Genomic DNA, 15,173 nt, shown 5'->3' on the forward strand with positions numbered 1-15,173 from the left:
TGTTGTCGTTTACTAAATTTATTGCATATCGATGTGACTGGAAAAACAAAGGAAGATAAATGAGTCAGTATCCGCGACCGCGAGGGATACTGTTGGTATACCGTTGTGGATGCTATCGTCGCTAATAGAAAAAGTATCATTTTGTCCGTATACCTTCGCGTATAGTCACTTTTTACTCTCGCAGATACCGTCCCATTCTTATAGAGGTTGCACAATATGAGAACTGAGAAGGGATAATTTCGTAACCTCAGACAAACTTTATTTACTGGATTACAAACATAAATATATCTGTTCACAACATACATCATGCACCATATTAGGGATAACACACACACACACATATATATATATAGGGACTGTTTAATTCGCTGCCGGCAGCACTTCGGCGAGGTGCTTATGGGGGGGGTCATATTAGCGTATTTGATATTCAAACAAAAAATCCAAATAGTTAGATGTTCAATATATATTAAAATCTACTTGGAGACCAAATTTTACATTTTTTGGAATTATTTTACTATTTATTAAGCTCGTTTGAAAACCGCTGTTTAAATTTCTGCAGCATTGAAAACAGCGGTTTTCAAACCAGCTTAATAAATAGTAAATAAATTCCAAAAAAATGTAAAATTTGGTCTCCAAGTAGATTTTAATATAGATTGAACATTTAACGGTTTGGATTTGTTGTTTGAACAACACATAATAAAATATAGCCCTGTAAGCACCTCGGTCGAAGTGCTGCCAGTAGCAATTTAGCCATACTCTCTCTCTCTCTCTCTCTATATATATATATATATATAGGGTCCGGCTAAATTGCTGCTGTCAGCATTTCAGCAGAGGTGCTGCCGGGGCTATATTTAGCCGTGTGATGTTCAAAGAACAAATCCAAACTGTTAGATGTTTAATCTATATTAAAATCTACTTGGAGACCAAATTTTACATTTTTTGGAATTTTTTTACTATTTATTAAGCTGGTTTGAAAACGCTGTTTTCAGTAAATTTCTGCAGCATTGAAAACAATGGTTTTCAAACCAGCTTAATAAATAGTAAAAAAATTTCAAAAAATGTAAAATTTGGTCTCAAAGTAGATTTTAATATAGATTAAACATCTAACGGTTTAGATTTGTTCTTTAAACATCACACGGCTAAATATAGTCCCGGCAGTACCTCCGCTGAAATGCTACTAGCAACAATTTAGCCGAGCCCTATATATATAAATATAAAAGCCAACTATACTTGGTACTGATATATCCATAATATTCAGCACCTGATTCACACCTCAAAAAGCTACAGTTGGCTACTGACGACTGTAAACAGTAAACCCACCATCCAATACCAAATTAAGACCGCTCACGAACCTCGCCTCGTCACTTGCCAAATATAGCATTGCCTCAGCCACATCATCAGCCTCCAAGTCAGCTCCTTTCAAATTTGCATGGGGCTCGACGGCTTCAAAGAAACCCTTCACAGCGTCTCCGTTTCTCTGATGATCACCTGGCTTCAAGTGCAGCGGGGTAACACCAGTAGGGACCGCGTATGGGGACACACAGTTGACTCTGATCCCATGTCTACCTAAGATTTCAGCCAGGCTCTTGGTGAACCCCACAACAGCATGTTTTGAGCCAGTGTAGCTGTGCGAGCCTACGCCACCTATGGTGCTTGCTACACTGGCAATGGAGATTATGGAGCCCTTGCCACGGGGGATCATAACCCGAGCTGCGTGTTTCATCCCTGGTGCCAATTGAAAAAAAGGCATGATGAAAATTCTGTCAGCTAGGTGTCAATTCAGATGTATTGAATTAAATACATATATTCTACAGACAAAAAGGATCTTAATTAGCATTATATCCGATACTGGTACAGTGAAAATAGTATACCCCAGGATCTTTTGTTGTCCATTTTTGTTTATTTGCAGTTTGGTATGTCTATCTGAGCTTTTATGGTGGACATAGTGACAAATGAATTATTCGGGTTTGGTTCAGCGAGGTCAAAAATTCGTGATTCGGGAATGATTCGAAATTATTTGGACGAGAGATCTCAGTCTTGCAAGAGAGCAAAAAAAAAAATATATATATATCCTGGGAAAAATTCGAGAAAAGTTCGTGAATAATTCGTAAAATTCGGAAAAAGTTCGTACAATTTGCGAATTATTCGGGTTTAATTTGGTCAATCGAATAATTCGGTTTTCGGTTCGACATCACCAAAAAAATGAATTATTCGGATGTAATTCAGATTTAATTCGCGAATCTTGTGACTATGAGGTGTATGGTATTTTTCGGCTCATAAAAAGAAACAGAAGAAACAAATTTAACAAAGAAAGTTTAAGCTGGCATCATTACTGGTGAAGATATGCATTCTCTCATACATATGTTTTCCATATTGCACCCAATCAAGAATATTTTCCGTATTGTTAATTTTGCAAATATCAACCAATTAATCAAGAAATAATCGATTAAATTTTCGAAAAGAAACTAACTAAATTTGCTCTTATGCATGCATGGAATGTACTTCTATTGTTACTTTTCTTGTCTAACAAATTTGGTTATTTGAAAATTTAAATTTTATTGTGCAAACTCTGGCAATACTGTAGAATTCATATCACCTAATTAAGGTATCAGAATGTTTCTGTATAGATCCGGATCGATCAGAATCCGCACGAAAATTAAAGATGCTACGTGCATTTCACCTCACAGGATTCTGATCGGATGGTCATGATCTAAACAGAAATATTCTGTTACCTCAGAGGATATATGGACTCAGCAGTGTAAATGGATCCGTATCCTCCCTGGTACCTGACTCAACACAATTGAAACAGACGGTCCAGATTTACTCTCAGCCGGTGTGTGTTCGGGATGATGTAGGGGACAATATTATTTGCGCTTTGAATTTCGTGCAAAGTTAAAAAGAACAATTTTGGATCGTCCGATTCAATTCTACTCAGTCTGGTAACCTGAGGGGATGTGAATTCAGTGTAATAATAAGTTAATTAAAAATAAATAAATAGCATTTTGTATGATTTCATAGTACCTAGAAAGACGCCATTCACATTGACCTCAAACACTTTCTTGAATTCCCTGATGTCAAATTCCCTTATATCAGGCACAATATTACCAGTAATCTCAGCATTATTCACCATTATATCAATGGTACCGAAAGTCTCAACCGTGAAATCAACTGCTTTGCTTATGCCATCCTCCTTAGTAACGTCACAGTGGATGAAGCGGGCGTGGGCGTGGGTCCCACTACTCAGTGACTCAAGTATCTGCTCGCCTAGTTTGTTATCCTGTATGTCGTCGGCGATGCAAACCTTGGCACCGTGCTTTATGAAGAGTCTGACAGTTGCTTCACCCGTGCCAGAAATACCTCCTATTATAAGAGCAACCTTGCCTTCCAACCTGAACTAAGTTTTAGATTATGTTTAATATATTTTTTTTTTCTTTCTCAGAAAATTTTATCATCAGAAAAAACAATACTATCAAATATAACAAGACCACAAATTAAAAAAGAACAATGCTACATAAATGAGATTTAAATTGAAAATTTAATCAATATTACTAGCAAAAAAAGCATACATGAATGTAGTTAATTACTGGATGGAAAAATTATTGGAAAGAGGAAAATCAATCAATGCAATCTTGATGAAAATTTAATCATAAGACAATGTAGAAAAGTTTGGGATTGAATCGTCTGCCCCCCTGGGGGCAGGAATTTCCTGCCCCCAGAGTCACTGTTGGTGGACCCCTTAAACCCTAAACCCTAAATTCTAAACTCTAAATTCTAAACCCGGCCCCACTCGGCCCCACCCCGCAGTGACTGAGGAGGCAGGATTTTCCTGCACCCCGAGGGGCAGGTGATCTGCTCCCGAAAAGTTTTACAAAGAGTCCAGTCCAAAGGCCTTAGAATTAATATTAGAAAGTATATGATCATATGCCTTAATTAAAAGATGACAATTGACAAATAATCGTGTATTTTATTTTAGTTTCCAAATTAATTAGTATGTCTATTTCTTAATTGAACTCATAGGTACCAACTCCGCATACCTTGAATTTGATAAACAAAAACAATAATCTTATATACTTGACAAAAAATATAATTATCTATCTCGTCAAAAAAAAATTATCGTGCAAAACTTTAGTAAGTCAAAACTTTTTTTAAAAAATATACAAAGCTTAAATGCTTGATAAACTATGAGGAAAGCTATGTATACCATTGTTATAGTTGTGTTCAAATACATACAATATAGTTGTATTGAAATGCTTGATAATGCATTAGATAGCGAATAATATGTAGTTCTATCTTAGAGCAGCTTCATTCTACTTGTAAAGAAGTTATAAATACTCATGTAATATTATACTTGCAATTAATTATAAAAATGTGAACCAATTGCTAAATTATAAATTTGTATAAAAATGACTCATCAGATTTTTCAAGTACTAATTAATTTCAATGATGCAATGTTTGTAATTGCATTATCCTAAACAGTAATTCTTTTTGTCACATCAGCAAAACTGAATTGGAGGAATAAAAATCATTCTGAAATTGTTGTGAAAAAAATTGTTAAATTATTTATTACGCAAATATATTTAATTTCTACAATTACATGAGTAGAGATGCTTTTTGAGTCTGATATAATATTTGAATCTGGGTCTGTCTAAATTGCTGCTGGCAGCATTTCAGCAGAGGTGCTGCCGGGGCTATATTTAGCCGTGTGATGTCCAAACAACAAATTCAAACCGTTAGATGTTTAATCTATATTATAATCTACTTGGAGACCAAATTTTACATTTTTTGGAATTTTTTTACTATATATTAAGCTGGTTTGAAAACCGCTGATTTCAGTAAATTTCTGCAGCATTGAAATCAGCGGTTTTCAAACCAGCTTAATATATAGTAAAAAAATTCCAAAAAATGTAAAATTTGGTCTCCAAGTAGATTATAATATAGATTAAACATCTAACGGTTTGGATTTATTGTTTGGATATCACAAAACAGAAAAATGGACGGCAGCACCGCCGGCAGAAATGCTGCCAGCAACAAATTAGCCACACCCTTTAATCTTGAGGGATTAGGCTGTTTAGTATTTTAATTTATTTTAATTAATTTAAATTTCCACAACTTTGATTATTTATTTTGTGTGACATGCATGATTTTATTAAATTAATATAATCCACCTAACAAAGGCAACCTTTCAAAGAAACCTTCAGAAAAAAAATATTTATTTTAGTAATGGTAATAGTAAAAACAATAATTCAAACTCTTTGAAAAATGTAGCACTCTCCAGTCACTACTTGAGAGTCCAGTGTTGTAAAAAATGGTCAATTAGTCGTTGACAGTGATGAAACCGTCATAGATTTTTTCGACTATAATCGGCCGATTATTTCCGATTATGACCGATTATTTCCGATTATTCCCGATTAATCGTTTGGCGGTATCATGTCCGTCCGATGAGCGCATAACGTTATTTACAACACTGCTTGGGACTACTTACTTTATTTGTAAACTTAATTACACAGTACATATATTCTTGAAACATTTTTCAAATCCACAATTAATTAATTTAATTATTTTTATTAGTTACTTGATTTATATAATTTTTCTTTACAAAATTATTTCGTTTTAGAATACTCTTTATTGAATTTTAGCATGATAATTCTGACATAGAATCTATAGAATTTAATGAAATAAAGCAGCAGCATTGCAATGATTCGAAGATATCTCTTCATCTAATTTGGAGCTCAACATATGATAATATTAATAAAACAAAAATATATACAAAATCAAGTTTGTAACTTGTGTGAACTTGGATATATATTAGTTAACGCTCAAAGAAAATAACTTTTTTTTTTGTCTCGGCTAAATTTTTCATTCTTCTATTCAAATCCCTCCATGTTTTTGTGCCTCCATCTCTCTTCATCATTTTCAAAGTTCAAACAGTCGATTCAAACTGCTCAACCTAACCTCCATACTAAAATATGTTTGGAGACCAAATTTTATATTTTTAGGAATTTTTTTACTATTTTCTTAGATAGGTACAAAATCAGTAAATCTGAACCATCTAAAAACAGTATTTTTTTTACCTATCTAAAAAAATAGTAAAAAAATTTCTAAAAATATAAAATTTGGTCTCCAAACATATTTTAGTATGGAGGTTAGATTGAGCGGTTCGGATCGACTGTTTGAACTTTGAAAATGATGGAGAAAGATAGAGGCACAAAAACATGGAGGCATTTGAACCCTCCTCTATAAAATAATACTTTCTGATAAACTTTAGGTGGTCTTTTTATACAAATATTGGATAAGTTGTTTCACCTTGCAAAATAGAGAGAGAAAAAAAAAAAAGGGACAGCAACTCCTACGATTCCTACAATTCACCTTACAAAATAATAATGACAATATTAGCACACATTGACACTCACACACACACATAAAGAGAGACGAGGAACTGGAAGTCGATTCTTGCTTGGATAGTAAGAACTTTGACAATTAAAATGGAGAAGAGTTCGTACCTCCTTTCGGAAATTGAGGAGGTGACCAAGGTATCTGCCATTAATTGTTCCTTTTAATTTTCCAGGGAGACTTAATTAGCAGCTTCACATGCAAGTTTTTTTTTCACAGAGAAGCCACCTAATAGTGAGAGTACTGGATTTTAAAGCCAAAAGTCTGATAGCCACTATGGAGACCTCACCCTTTATAATAAGGGAGAGTATCCTCTGCGGAGCTGTGTGGAGTTTTTAATCTGGTCTATTCATTTTGATTGGACGGACCAGATTAGAGGGGTCCCAAATTTTGAGATCTGATCTGGTCCGTCGGATCAAAACGAATGGATCAGATTAAAAGCTCCGCAGAGGATAGCGTTCCTTATAATAAGGGGAGCGGGGCGCATGCATTGGACTAATTAAATTGGACTGATGTTCGTTCAGAACCGTCAAATTTGCTTCATGATGTGCGCTTGATATTAAAATAGTATGCACAAATTATAAAGCGAATTAGACGGTTTCAAACGGACATCAATAATACCGATTTTGAAACGTTGTCATGATCAAACACACCCACATGGCACAGATTTTTTTTATTTAATAGGAAAAATAAAATATTAATTATGAGGTACACTTTTATGAAATTTTGAAAAATAGAAAAAATGTTACGGTTTATAATGTCTAGGACACTGTAGCTGGACGTTATAAACCATAATGTCCAGTTAATCTAATCGTTAATGATTACTAATTAACCAAAAACACTATAATTAGACGTTATGGTCTATGAAGTGTAGCTGGAGTTTTTTTTTTGCTATGGTTTGCTATACCAAAAAAAAAAGAAAAAAAAAACTGTAGCTGGACTTCATAGACCATAACATTCAGCTACAATATATATATATTTTTTCAATTAGTGATCATTAACGATCGGATTAACTGGACGTTATGGTTTATAACGTCCAACTATAGTGTCTTGAACGTTATAAACTATAATGTTTTTTCTATTTTTTGAAATTTCACGAAAGTGTATCTCATAATTGATATTTTATTTTTATTTTTCCTATTAATAAAAAACCCGGCAATTTATCATGGGTACCAACGGACCAAATTTGGTTGACTAATAAATAGTTCATTGAATATGCTGGCCCAGAATTAAGCGGTTTCAATAGTGCTGTTATGATTGAGTGCCTCTACCTAATCCGGAAAATCCTGCTCCCATTTAATTCAATCAATCTAAAGATGACACATGGCATACCTTTTAATTGATTTCATTTTTTAGTAGAAAGTGATAGCTGTAATATATTAAAGAGTCTGACTAGTATAATATCAGTGTCATTTCAGTCTATATAACATCAACTTCAAAACCTATCGAATCGACTTCAAATAGTGAATTCAAACCGTTCAAACTGATATACTTCATAATTAGTTGTGCGTTTACATATAAAATTTATAACTTTTTGAATCTATTTGGTATCAAGTCAAGCGGTCAAATGTGTGAGTTTTTAAGTTAATTTTAATACATTCATTTTTCAATATTTTTACCGCTTGATTTGATACTAAAATAACTCAAAAATATAAAAAATTTGCATATAAACGCATCACTCATAAAGTAAATTAGTTTGAACGGTTTGAATTATTCGTTTGAAGTTTATTCAATCAATTTTGAAGTTAGTGTCATGTGACACCGATATCATACTAGCCGGACTCTATATTAAATAATCCAACACAGTTTCATTGCCATAAATAAAAAAATAAAAAAAATAAACGGAAATGAAGTAAATTCCTCCAATTTTTCTGACAACCCATCCCATTTACTAGTAAACTAAAACGGCTCCTGATCTGTCTCGGTTTTTACCAATAAATTAAGATTATATGACGAAGGTACTGAAACTATTAGACCATTTTCCCTTATTATTATTTCTTTATGTTTTTGTGATAAACAGTAGAACATTTTTCAGAAGTGAGGAATAAACCTATACTACATTTTCACTTCCTATTTAGTACTAGCAAATGGTTAATTTCTATGAGTAAAGCTATGGTATACTATGCATAACGCATAATGCTCAGTATTATGGATCAATATATCCATTTTCAAAGTTTAAATAATCAATCTAAATGAATGATACTCCATATAAAAAAAGTACTTGTAGATCAAATTTTATATATTTGATGGGCTTTTGCTTGAAGTTCCAATTTGTTGAATATTATGCGGAGAAGCCACATCAATACTTAAATTCAAGTCCAAATTTTTTTTTTGATTCCATCTCTAAATGGTTTAAAATAATTTGTACGTTAGACTTGTCTCTCAATATACACAATAATTATCATAGGGGTATACTCTGAATGTAAATTCTCAATATATACAATAATTATACACAATATAAATTTTTCTGGGAGCTTTTACTTTTACTGGTTTCAGTTTTTGTAAATTCTTTTAGACTGGAACGCTTGATTAATACACTCTGAATGAAACCATGTAGTTGAGTTGAATCAATGAAAGCTGCAAAGGGGCTATTTGCCAAAAAAACAAAAATAAATAAATTAAGTAACCGGTAAAATATGAGTAGAAGTTATTTTGCAAGTTGTAACTCATTATATACTCATGTAATGGTGTTTCAGTTTTATGCATACAATCTACGGGTTTCTCTCTAAAAAAATATCAAAGATTATAAAATCCTTATTTTTACAAGGTAAATATTGATATAGATTTTACTCAATAACCTAATCTTATTTATTGTACCAATCAATCTAGTCAAGTGTCAAAATCTAGAAGTTACAACAGAAAAGTATAAATTAACTTAAAAGTAAAATATTTTGCTACTTGATTCAACTCAAAAATTTCTCATGATAAAAGATTGTTTAAGTTTTGAATTTTTTTTCTTCACCGCTGGTACAGAGAAGATAAGAGAAAGAGAGGAGGAATATTTATGAATTTAATTAGAAGGTGAAGAGACAGAGAGAGAAAATATTGCAGCTAATTCTTTCTACTAAAAAATAAATAAGTTAAAAAGATATGTCATGTCATCTTTAGAGCCTGTTCGGATGTAATTCCGAAAATACTGTTCACGTGGGAAAAAAAAATTCACTCAGACTGAATTTTTTTTTTCCCACGTAAACAGTAAATTTCAATTCAAACTTTTTCTATTCCCGTTCCTATTCCCATTTCCACTATACAGCCGAACAGGGCCTTAGATTGATTGAATTGAATGGGGGAAATCCTGCCCACAAGGGGGCAGAGGATTCGGTTCCCCCCAGAGGTACCAGTATTGCTGTTAGTATTAAATGTGAGCACTGTATGACCGAATCATGATGGCACCAAATATCCGTATTACTGTTCTTAGAGCCGCATGCCAATTCCAGTGTGGTGCCCACCAACATTATTTGGTATATCGTACCAGTATCCAGTACAGATCTTCCATGAGTAAGGCTACTGCACTTGATGAATTTCAACCGTTGATCTTGATCTTCTTGACAGGTAAAACGTTCACATTCAGAATTCTAAATTTTCAAGCTCAATTTGTATCAAATTTAGAAAATAATATATTTTTGGGTCTCATGATCTTATAAAATACAAACTTAAAAAAAATAAAAAATTTAAAGAACCAACCTTTGATCTAGTGGCAAAGGATAATATTATTTGCGTTGGAGATCGTAGGTTCGAAATCCAAATAGAAATTATTTATGAATATAAAATAGAAGTTTGAAAGCTAGACCTCCATTACAAAAAAAGAAAAATAGAAAGTTTGTATTGTAAGTTTCTCATTCAAAAATCCAACGATATTTCAAGTTTAATTGGCAAGCCTCTTAGTGAGATCATCTCATGCTAGCTTTATTCAATTTCTCATTTGCTAATTTACAGCTCCAACTATTCGACAATAGATCCTCGTCAGAACAAACAACAATTGATTATCCCTTACATGGCATCATTTCGTAAGTACCAGCTGGGACTGGTATGCTTATTGACCAGGAAGCAAATTAACATCTAGGCTATACATCGTGCATTCAATAGGAATCTGACCATATAAAGCATGCACACTATTTTTCTCCTAAACTTTGCAACCTGTACAGTGACAATGTAAAGTGTTATGAAACCTCATATAAACACTCCTAGCACAAATTCAATAACAACTTACATCACAATTGTAACATCTCAAGGCCTTCTTGTAAAAAAGAAGGCATGGTTTCTCTTATTAGACAAATGTACCATTCTACCTCACGAAACAAATTTTGCCAAACAATGGTTGGCATTAGTGCACAAAACACCACATAATTCACACCTCAAATGGCTTCAGTTTATTATTCACAACTGAAAACCCACCATCCACAGTCAAATTGAGCCCGCTCACGTCTCGCCTCATCACTAGCCAAAAATAGCACAGCCTCAGCCACATCGCTCACCCACAATTTAATTCCCTTCAAATTCGCATGGGAGTGTGGGACCCAACAAATGCCAAGAAGTCCTTCACGGCATCTTCAGTTCTCTCACTCTCTGGCAAGTGGGCCATGGAAAGGCCAGTGGGAATTGCATGGGGGGGTACAGGTTCAGAGAGCTTAACAGTAGCACTGACGAAATGATGACCATCTATCCATTGTCAGAGAACTGTATTCACCCTTGAGAGACAACTTCTTTAGAGAAGGTAAGTTGTTCTGCGCCCAGATGATGCCATCCGGCAAGCACCGACCACATAGGTCAATTTGACACCTATTCCATGAATGAAATTCAGATGTGAAGGTAATTAGAATAATACAACTCCTAAAAGAAACTAATGAATAGGATAACAAATTAAGAAATTCACTCCAGCATTTAGTTATTCAAAGAACAGAGTCATCTAACTTGCTCTCTACCGTACCTATCATGTGAACAGTCCCAAACAAGAGCCAATCAGTTATTTGAGCCTAACTAAGGCTATTAAGACAACCGTAACAGTTCAAATTACTCTTAATTTAGCCAAATTTTGACTCAATTAGCCCTCAAATGTGCAATTAGCTTCTATACATGCAAAATAACGGGTGCAAACAAGCTTCATTTAATTAAACTTACATTTTATCAGCCTTGATGCAAATAAAGACCAAATTGATCAAGAAGAAAAAATAATGAGTTAGTAATTAGGCCAGTCCCAGTACTACATGGCTGGTATATATAAGACCTGAGAACATTGCAAATGTGTGCAATGCTTGAATTGATTTGTTTATGTGTGGTTGAATTAATTTGTAGATGTGTTTCTAAATTCATAAAAGGACGCCGAGCAAAGAGACTAAACAGATAAAAAATTCAAACAAATAACGAATCAGACAAATTTCAGAAAAGCCAAATAAAATAAATTTCAAATTGGAGCAAATATTTGGAATTTCTACGGATATCTTCCAAGTATTATTTCTGCGAATTAAATGTTTCTTGCAAAGTAAAGTTGTTGAAAACATCATGACAATCAATTTACCTTTCTTGCATAGCTCATCAACAAATATTAAGTGCTTGAAATCACGACATGGGGCTCCAGCCCTTTGGAAATCATTTCATTCACCAACTCTTCTGCCTTCTCAATTTCTCCTTTCTTGCACAAACCATCAATAAGAGTGGTATAAGTCACGACATTGGGCTCCATCCCTTTGGAAACCATGTCATGCAGCAACTCCTTTGCCTTCTCAACTTCACCGTTCTTGCACAGCCCATTCATAAGAATGTTGTAAGTCACGACATCAGGCACCTGCCCTTTTGAAATCATGTCATACAGAAACTCCTCTGCGTTCTCAATTTCACCGTTCTTGCACAGACCATTTAAAAGAGTGTTGTAAGTCACGATATTGGGCACTTGCCCTTTGGAAATCATGTCATCCAGCAACTCCTCTGCCTTCTCAATTTCACCTTTCTTGCACAGACCATCCATAATAGTGTTGTAAGTCACGACATTGGGTACTTGCCCTTTGGATATCATGTCATGTAGCAATTCCTTTGCCTTCTCAATTTCACCTTTCTTGCACAGCCCATCCATAATAGTGTTGTAAGTCACGACATTGGGTACTTGCCCTTTGGATATCATGTCTTGCAACAACTCCATTGCCTTCACAATTTCACCTTTTTTGCACAGCCCATCTATCAGAATATTGTAAGTCACAACATCCGGCTCCTGCCCTTTGGAAATCATGTCATGAAGCAACTCCTGTGCCTTCTCAATTTCACCTTTCTTGCCCAGCCCATCTATAAGGGTGGTATAAGTAAAGACATCGGGCACGTGCCCTATGGAAATCATGTCTTGTAGCAATTCCTTTGCCTTCTCATTTTCACCTTTCTTGCATAGACCATCCATAATAGTGTTGTAAGTCACAACATTAGGCAGTTGCCCTTTGGAAATCATGTCATGCAGCAACTCCTCTGCCTTCTCAATTTTACCCTTCTTGCACAACCCATTTATAAGAGTCGTATAAGTCACTACATTGGGCACTTGCCCTTTGGAAATCATGTCATCTAGCAATTCCTTTGCCTTCTCATTTTCACCTTTCTTGCACAGACCATCAATAATAATGTTGTAAGTCACAACATTGGGCACTTGCCCTATGGAAATCATGTCAAGCAACAACTTCTCTGCCTCCTCAATTTCACCTTTCTTGCACAGACCATCCATAATAATGTTGTAAGTAAAAACATCGGGTTCTTGCCCTTTGGAAATCATGTCATGTAGCAATTCCTTTGCCTTCTCATTTTCACCTTTCTTGCAGAGACCATCCATAATAGTGTTGTAAGTCACTACATTGGGTACTTGCCCTTTGCAAACCATGTCATGCAGAAACTCCTCCGCCTTCTCAATTTCACCTTTCTTGCACAGACCATCCATAAGAGTGTTGTAAGTCACGATATTGGGGACTTGCCCTTTGGAAATCATGTCATCCAGCAACTCCTTTGCCTTCTCAAATTCACCTTTCTTGCACAGTCCATCCATAAAAGTGGTACGAGTAACCACATCGGGCTCCAACCCTTTGGAAATCATCTCATGAAGCAATTCCTCTGCCTTTTCAATTTCACCGTTTTTGCACTGCCCATCTATAAGAATGTTGTAAGTAAAGACATTGGGCACCTGCCCTTTAGAAATCATATCATGCAGCAACTCCTTTGCCTTTTCAATTTCACCTTTTTTGCACAGCCCATCAATAAGAGTGGTGTAAGTCACGACATTGGGCACCTGCCCTTCGGAAATCATCGCATGAAGCAATTCCTCTGCCTTCTTAATTTCACCTTTCTTGCACATACCATTTAAAAGAGTGTTGTAAGTCACGATATCGGGCTCATGACCTTCAGAAATCATGGACTCTATCAACTTGTTTGCCTTGTCGAATGCCCCCTTGTTGCATAGACCATAAATTAACAAGTTGTATGTCACAGTATCAGGTATAACCCCAGTGGAATACATTTGTCTGTACAAACCAAAGGCCTTAGTGAGTTTACCCTCCTTGCAGAGAAAATCTACAACTGTGTTGTACGTGATCACATTGGGTTCACACTCACCACCATGTTTAACCATTTTAAAAAGCAACTGAAGGCCCAAATGAGTCTTGCCATTGGAGCAAAGTCCCTTGATAAGAACACTATACGAGATCACATTTGGTATGCATCCCATCTTAGGCATTTTGTATAACACTACAGCCGCAGCCTCATGGATCCTATTATCAGAACAAAGACCCTTGAGTAATGAAGTGAAGGTCACGGTGGTACTTCTGAGACCCTCTTTGAGAAGCCGTCCGAGAAAAGCAAAAGCTAGGCTGAGCCGATTCGTTTGAACGCAGAATTGAATCATGATCGCATAGGTATATTTGTCGGGACGGACTCCTTCAGTTTGGGTTAAGAGGTTGAAGAGCGAAAAGACGGCTGGGTGAGAGTCGGCAGATGTTTGGTTGCGAGCCAAGGCACCCAGGAGCTGATTGAAGGGATAGATGGAGGTTGGATGGAGTGCCAACAGAGAGTGAAAACGGCTAAGTGCCTCTTGGGTTGAAATGGGACCCGCCTTCCAATGTCTCCTTGTCTCCTCCTCATCCTTCTCCAGCTTTTCCTTCCCCTTCCCCTTATAATGTTGCCGGTGTGGCCTCCTTCGAGTCTTCCCAAAAATATTGCCAGGACTGGTGTAACTGGGGAAATTACTTGTAGATGGTGGTGGTTTTGGGTTGTTAGTGATGATTTGGGATTGAGATTTGGATCGGGGGACGGCATAGCAGAAAAGGCAGAACCTATGACAAGAAGCCGATGTGGATGGGGATGCCGATGGGGATTGAGCCTGAGATTGGGATAGGGAAGCTAAAGGTGAAAGTGATGAGAAGGGGGCAAGAGACAACGCATCCACCATCTTAACCAACAAGGTAGAGTTCTTCTTTCTTACAAGTGACAAGCGCACCTGTCTACTTTTACTGCATTCAAAAATAGTACATCATTAACACATAGTATGAACAATAATGCAATTTTGGTTATTGAAATTGTCCAATATTGTCATATTCCAGAGGAATCAATATCGACCTTAAAAAAGAGCAAATGAAGAGGCTTTATCCACCGAGTACTCAAAACAGATTTGAAGTTGAACAATTATCTACAGATGGGAATAATAAAGTATTGAATGATAGATAGCCAACAAACTGGAATACTGTAAAACACAACTATATAGAAGGGGGCAAAAACTCTCATCAAGCCAAGCAATGCACACTGCAAATCAGAATGATAGGGGAAGC

General features: G+C 35.6%; 2 protein-coding genes across 4 annotated transcripts in view; both read right to left on the reverse strand.

The window, feature by feature from the left end:
• Positions 1-1,218: 1,218 nt before the first annotated feature.
• On the reverse strand, positions 1,219-6,631 carry LOC144548081 (zerumbone synthase-like). The gene is made up of 3 exons (XM_078296760.1): positions 6,501-6,631; positions 3,022-3,389; positions 1,219-1,725 (listed from the first exon to the last, which is right to left on the reverse strand). Exons 1-3 carry the CDS (start codon positions 6,539-6,541, stop codon positions 1,292-1,294), a joined length of 843 nt encoding a protein of 280 aa, XP_078152886.1. The 5' UTR covers positions 6,542-6,631; the 3' UTR covers positions 1,219-1,291.
• Positions 6,632-10,489: 3,858 nt separating this feature from the next.
• LOC144548134 (uncharacterized) overlaps positions 10,490-15,173 on the reverse strand; it is an 84,875-nt gene continuing 80,191 nt past the window's right edge. For 2 of the 3 annotated variants that reach the window (XM_078296824.1, XM_078296825.1), the window contains exon 3: positions 11,234-14,858. In XM_078296824.1, coding sequence (XP_078152950.1) covers positions 11,933-14,797 — 2,865 coding nt within the window. In that variant the 5' untranslated portion in view covers positions 14,798-14,858 and the 3' untranslated portion in view covers positions 11,234-11,932. Of the gene's footprint in view, positions 11,170-11,233; positions 14,859-15,173 lie in introns of those variants that run through there. The other variant, XM_078296826.1, reaches the window with a different exon arrangement.

The sequence above is a fragment of the Carex rostrata genome, chromosome 32 (assembly GCF_964058835.1).
Source record: "Carex rostrata chromosome 32, lpCarRost1.2, whole genome shotgun sequence".
In the NCBI taxonomy this organism is placed as follows: domain Eukaryota; kingdom Viridiplantae; phylum Streptophyta; class Magnoliopsida; order Poales; family Cyperaceae; genus Carex; species Carex rostrata.

Excerpts from the sequence above, each read along its gene's own strand:
- LOC144548081 (XM_078296760.1), bottom strand. The coding sequence starts at position 6,541 with ATGGCAGATACCTTGGTCACCTCCTCAATTTCCGAAAGGAG. Across the intron at positions 3,390-6,500 it reads TCCTCAATTTCCGAAAGGAG|GTTGGAAGGCAAGGTTGCTC; the intron begins GTACGAACTCTT and ends AACTTAGTTCAG. Across the intron at positions 1,726-3,021 it reads TGTGAATGGCGTCTTTCTAG|GGATGAAACACGCAGCTCGG; the intron begins GTACTATGAAAT and ends AATTGGCACCAG.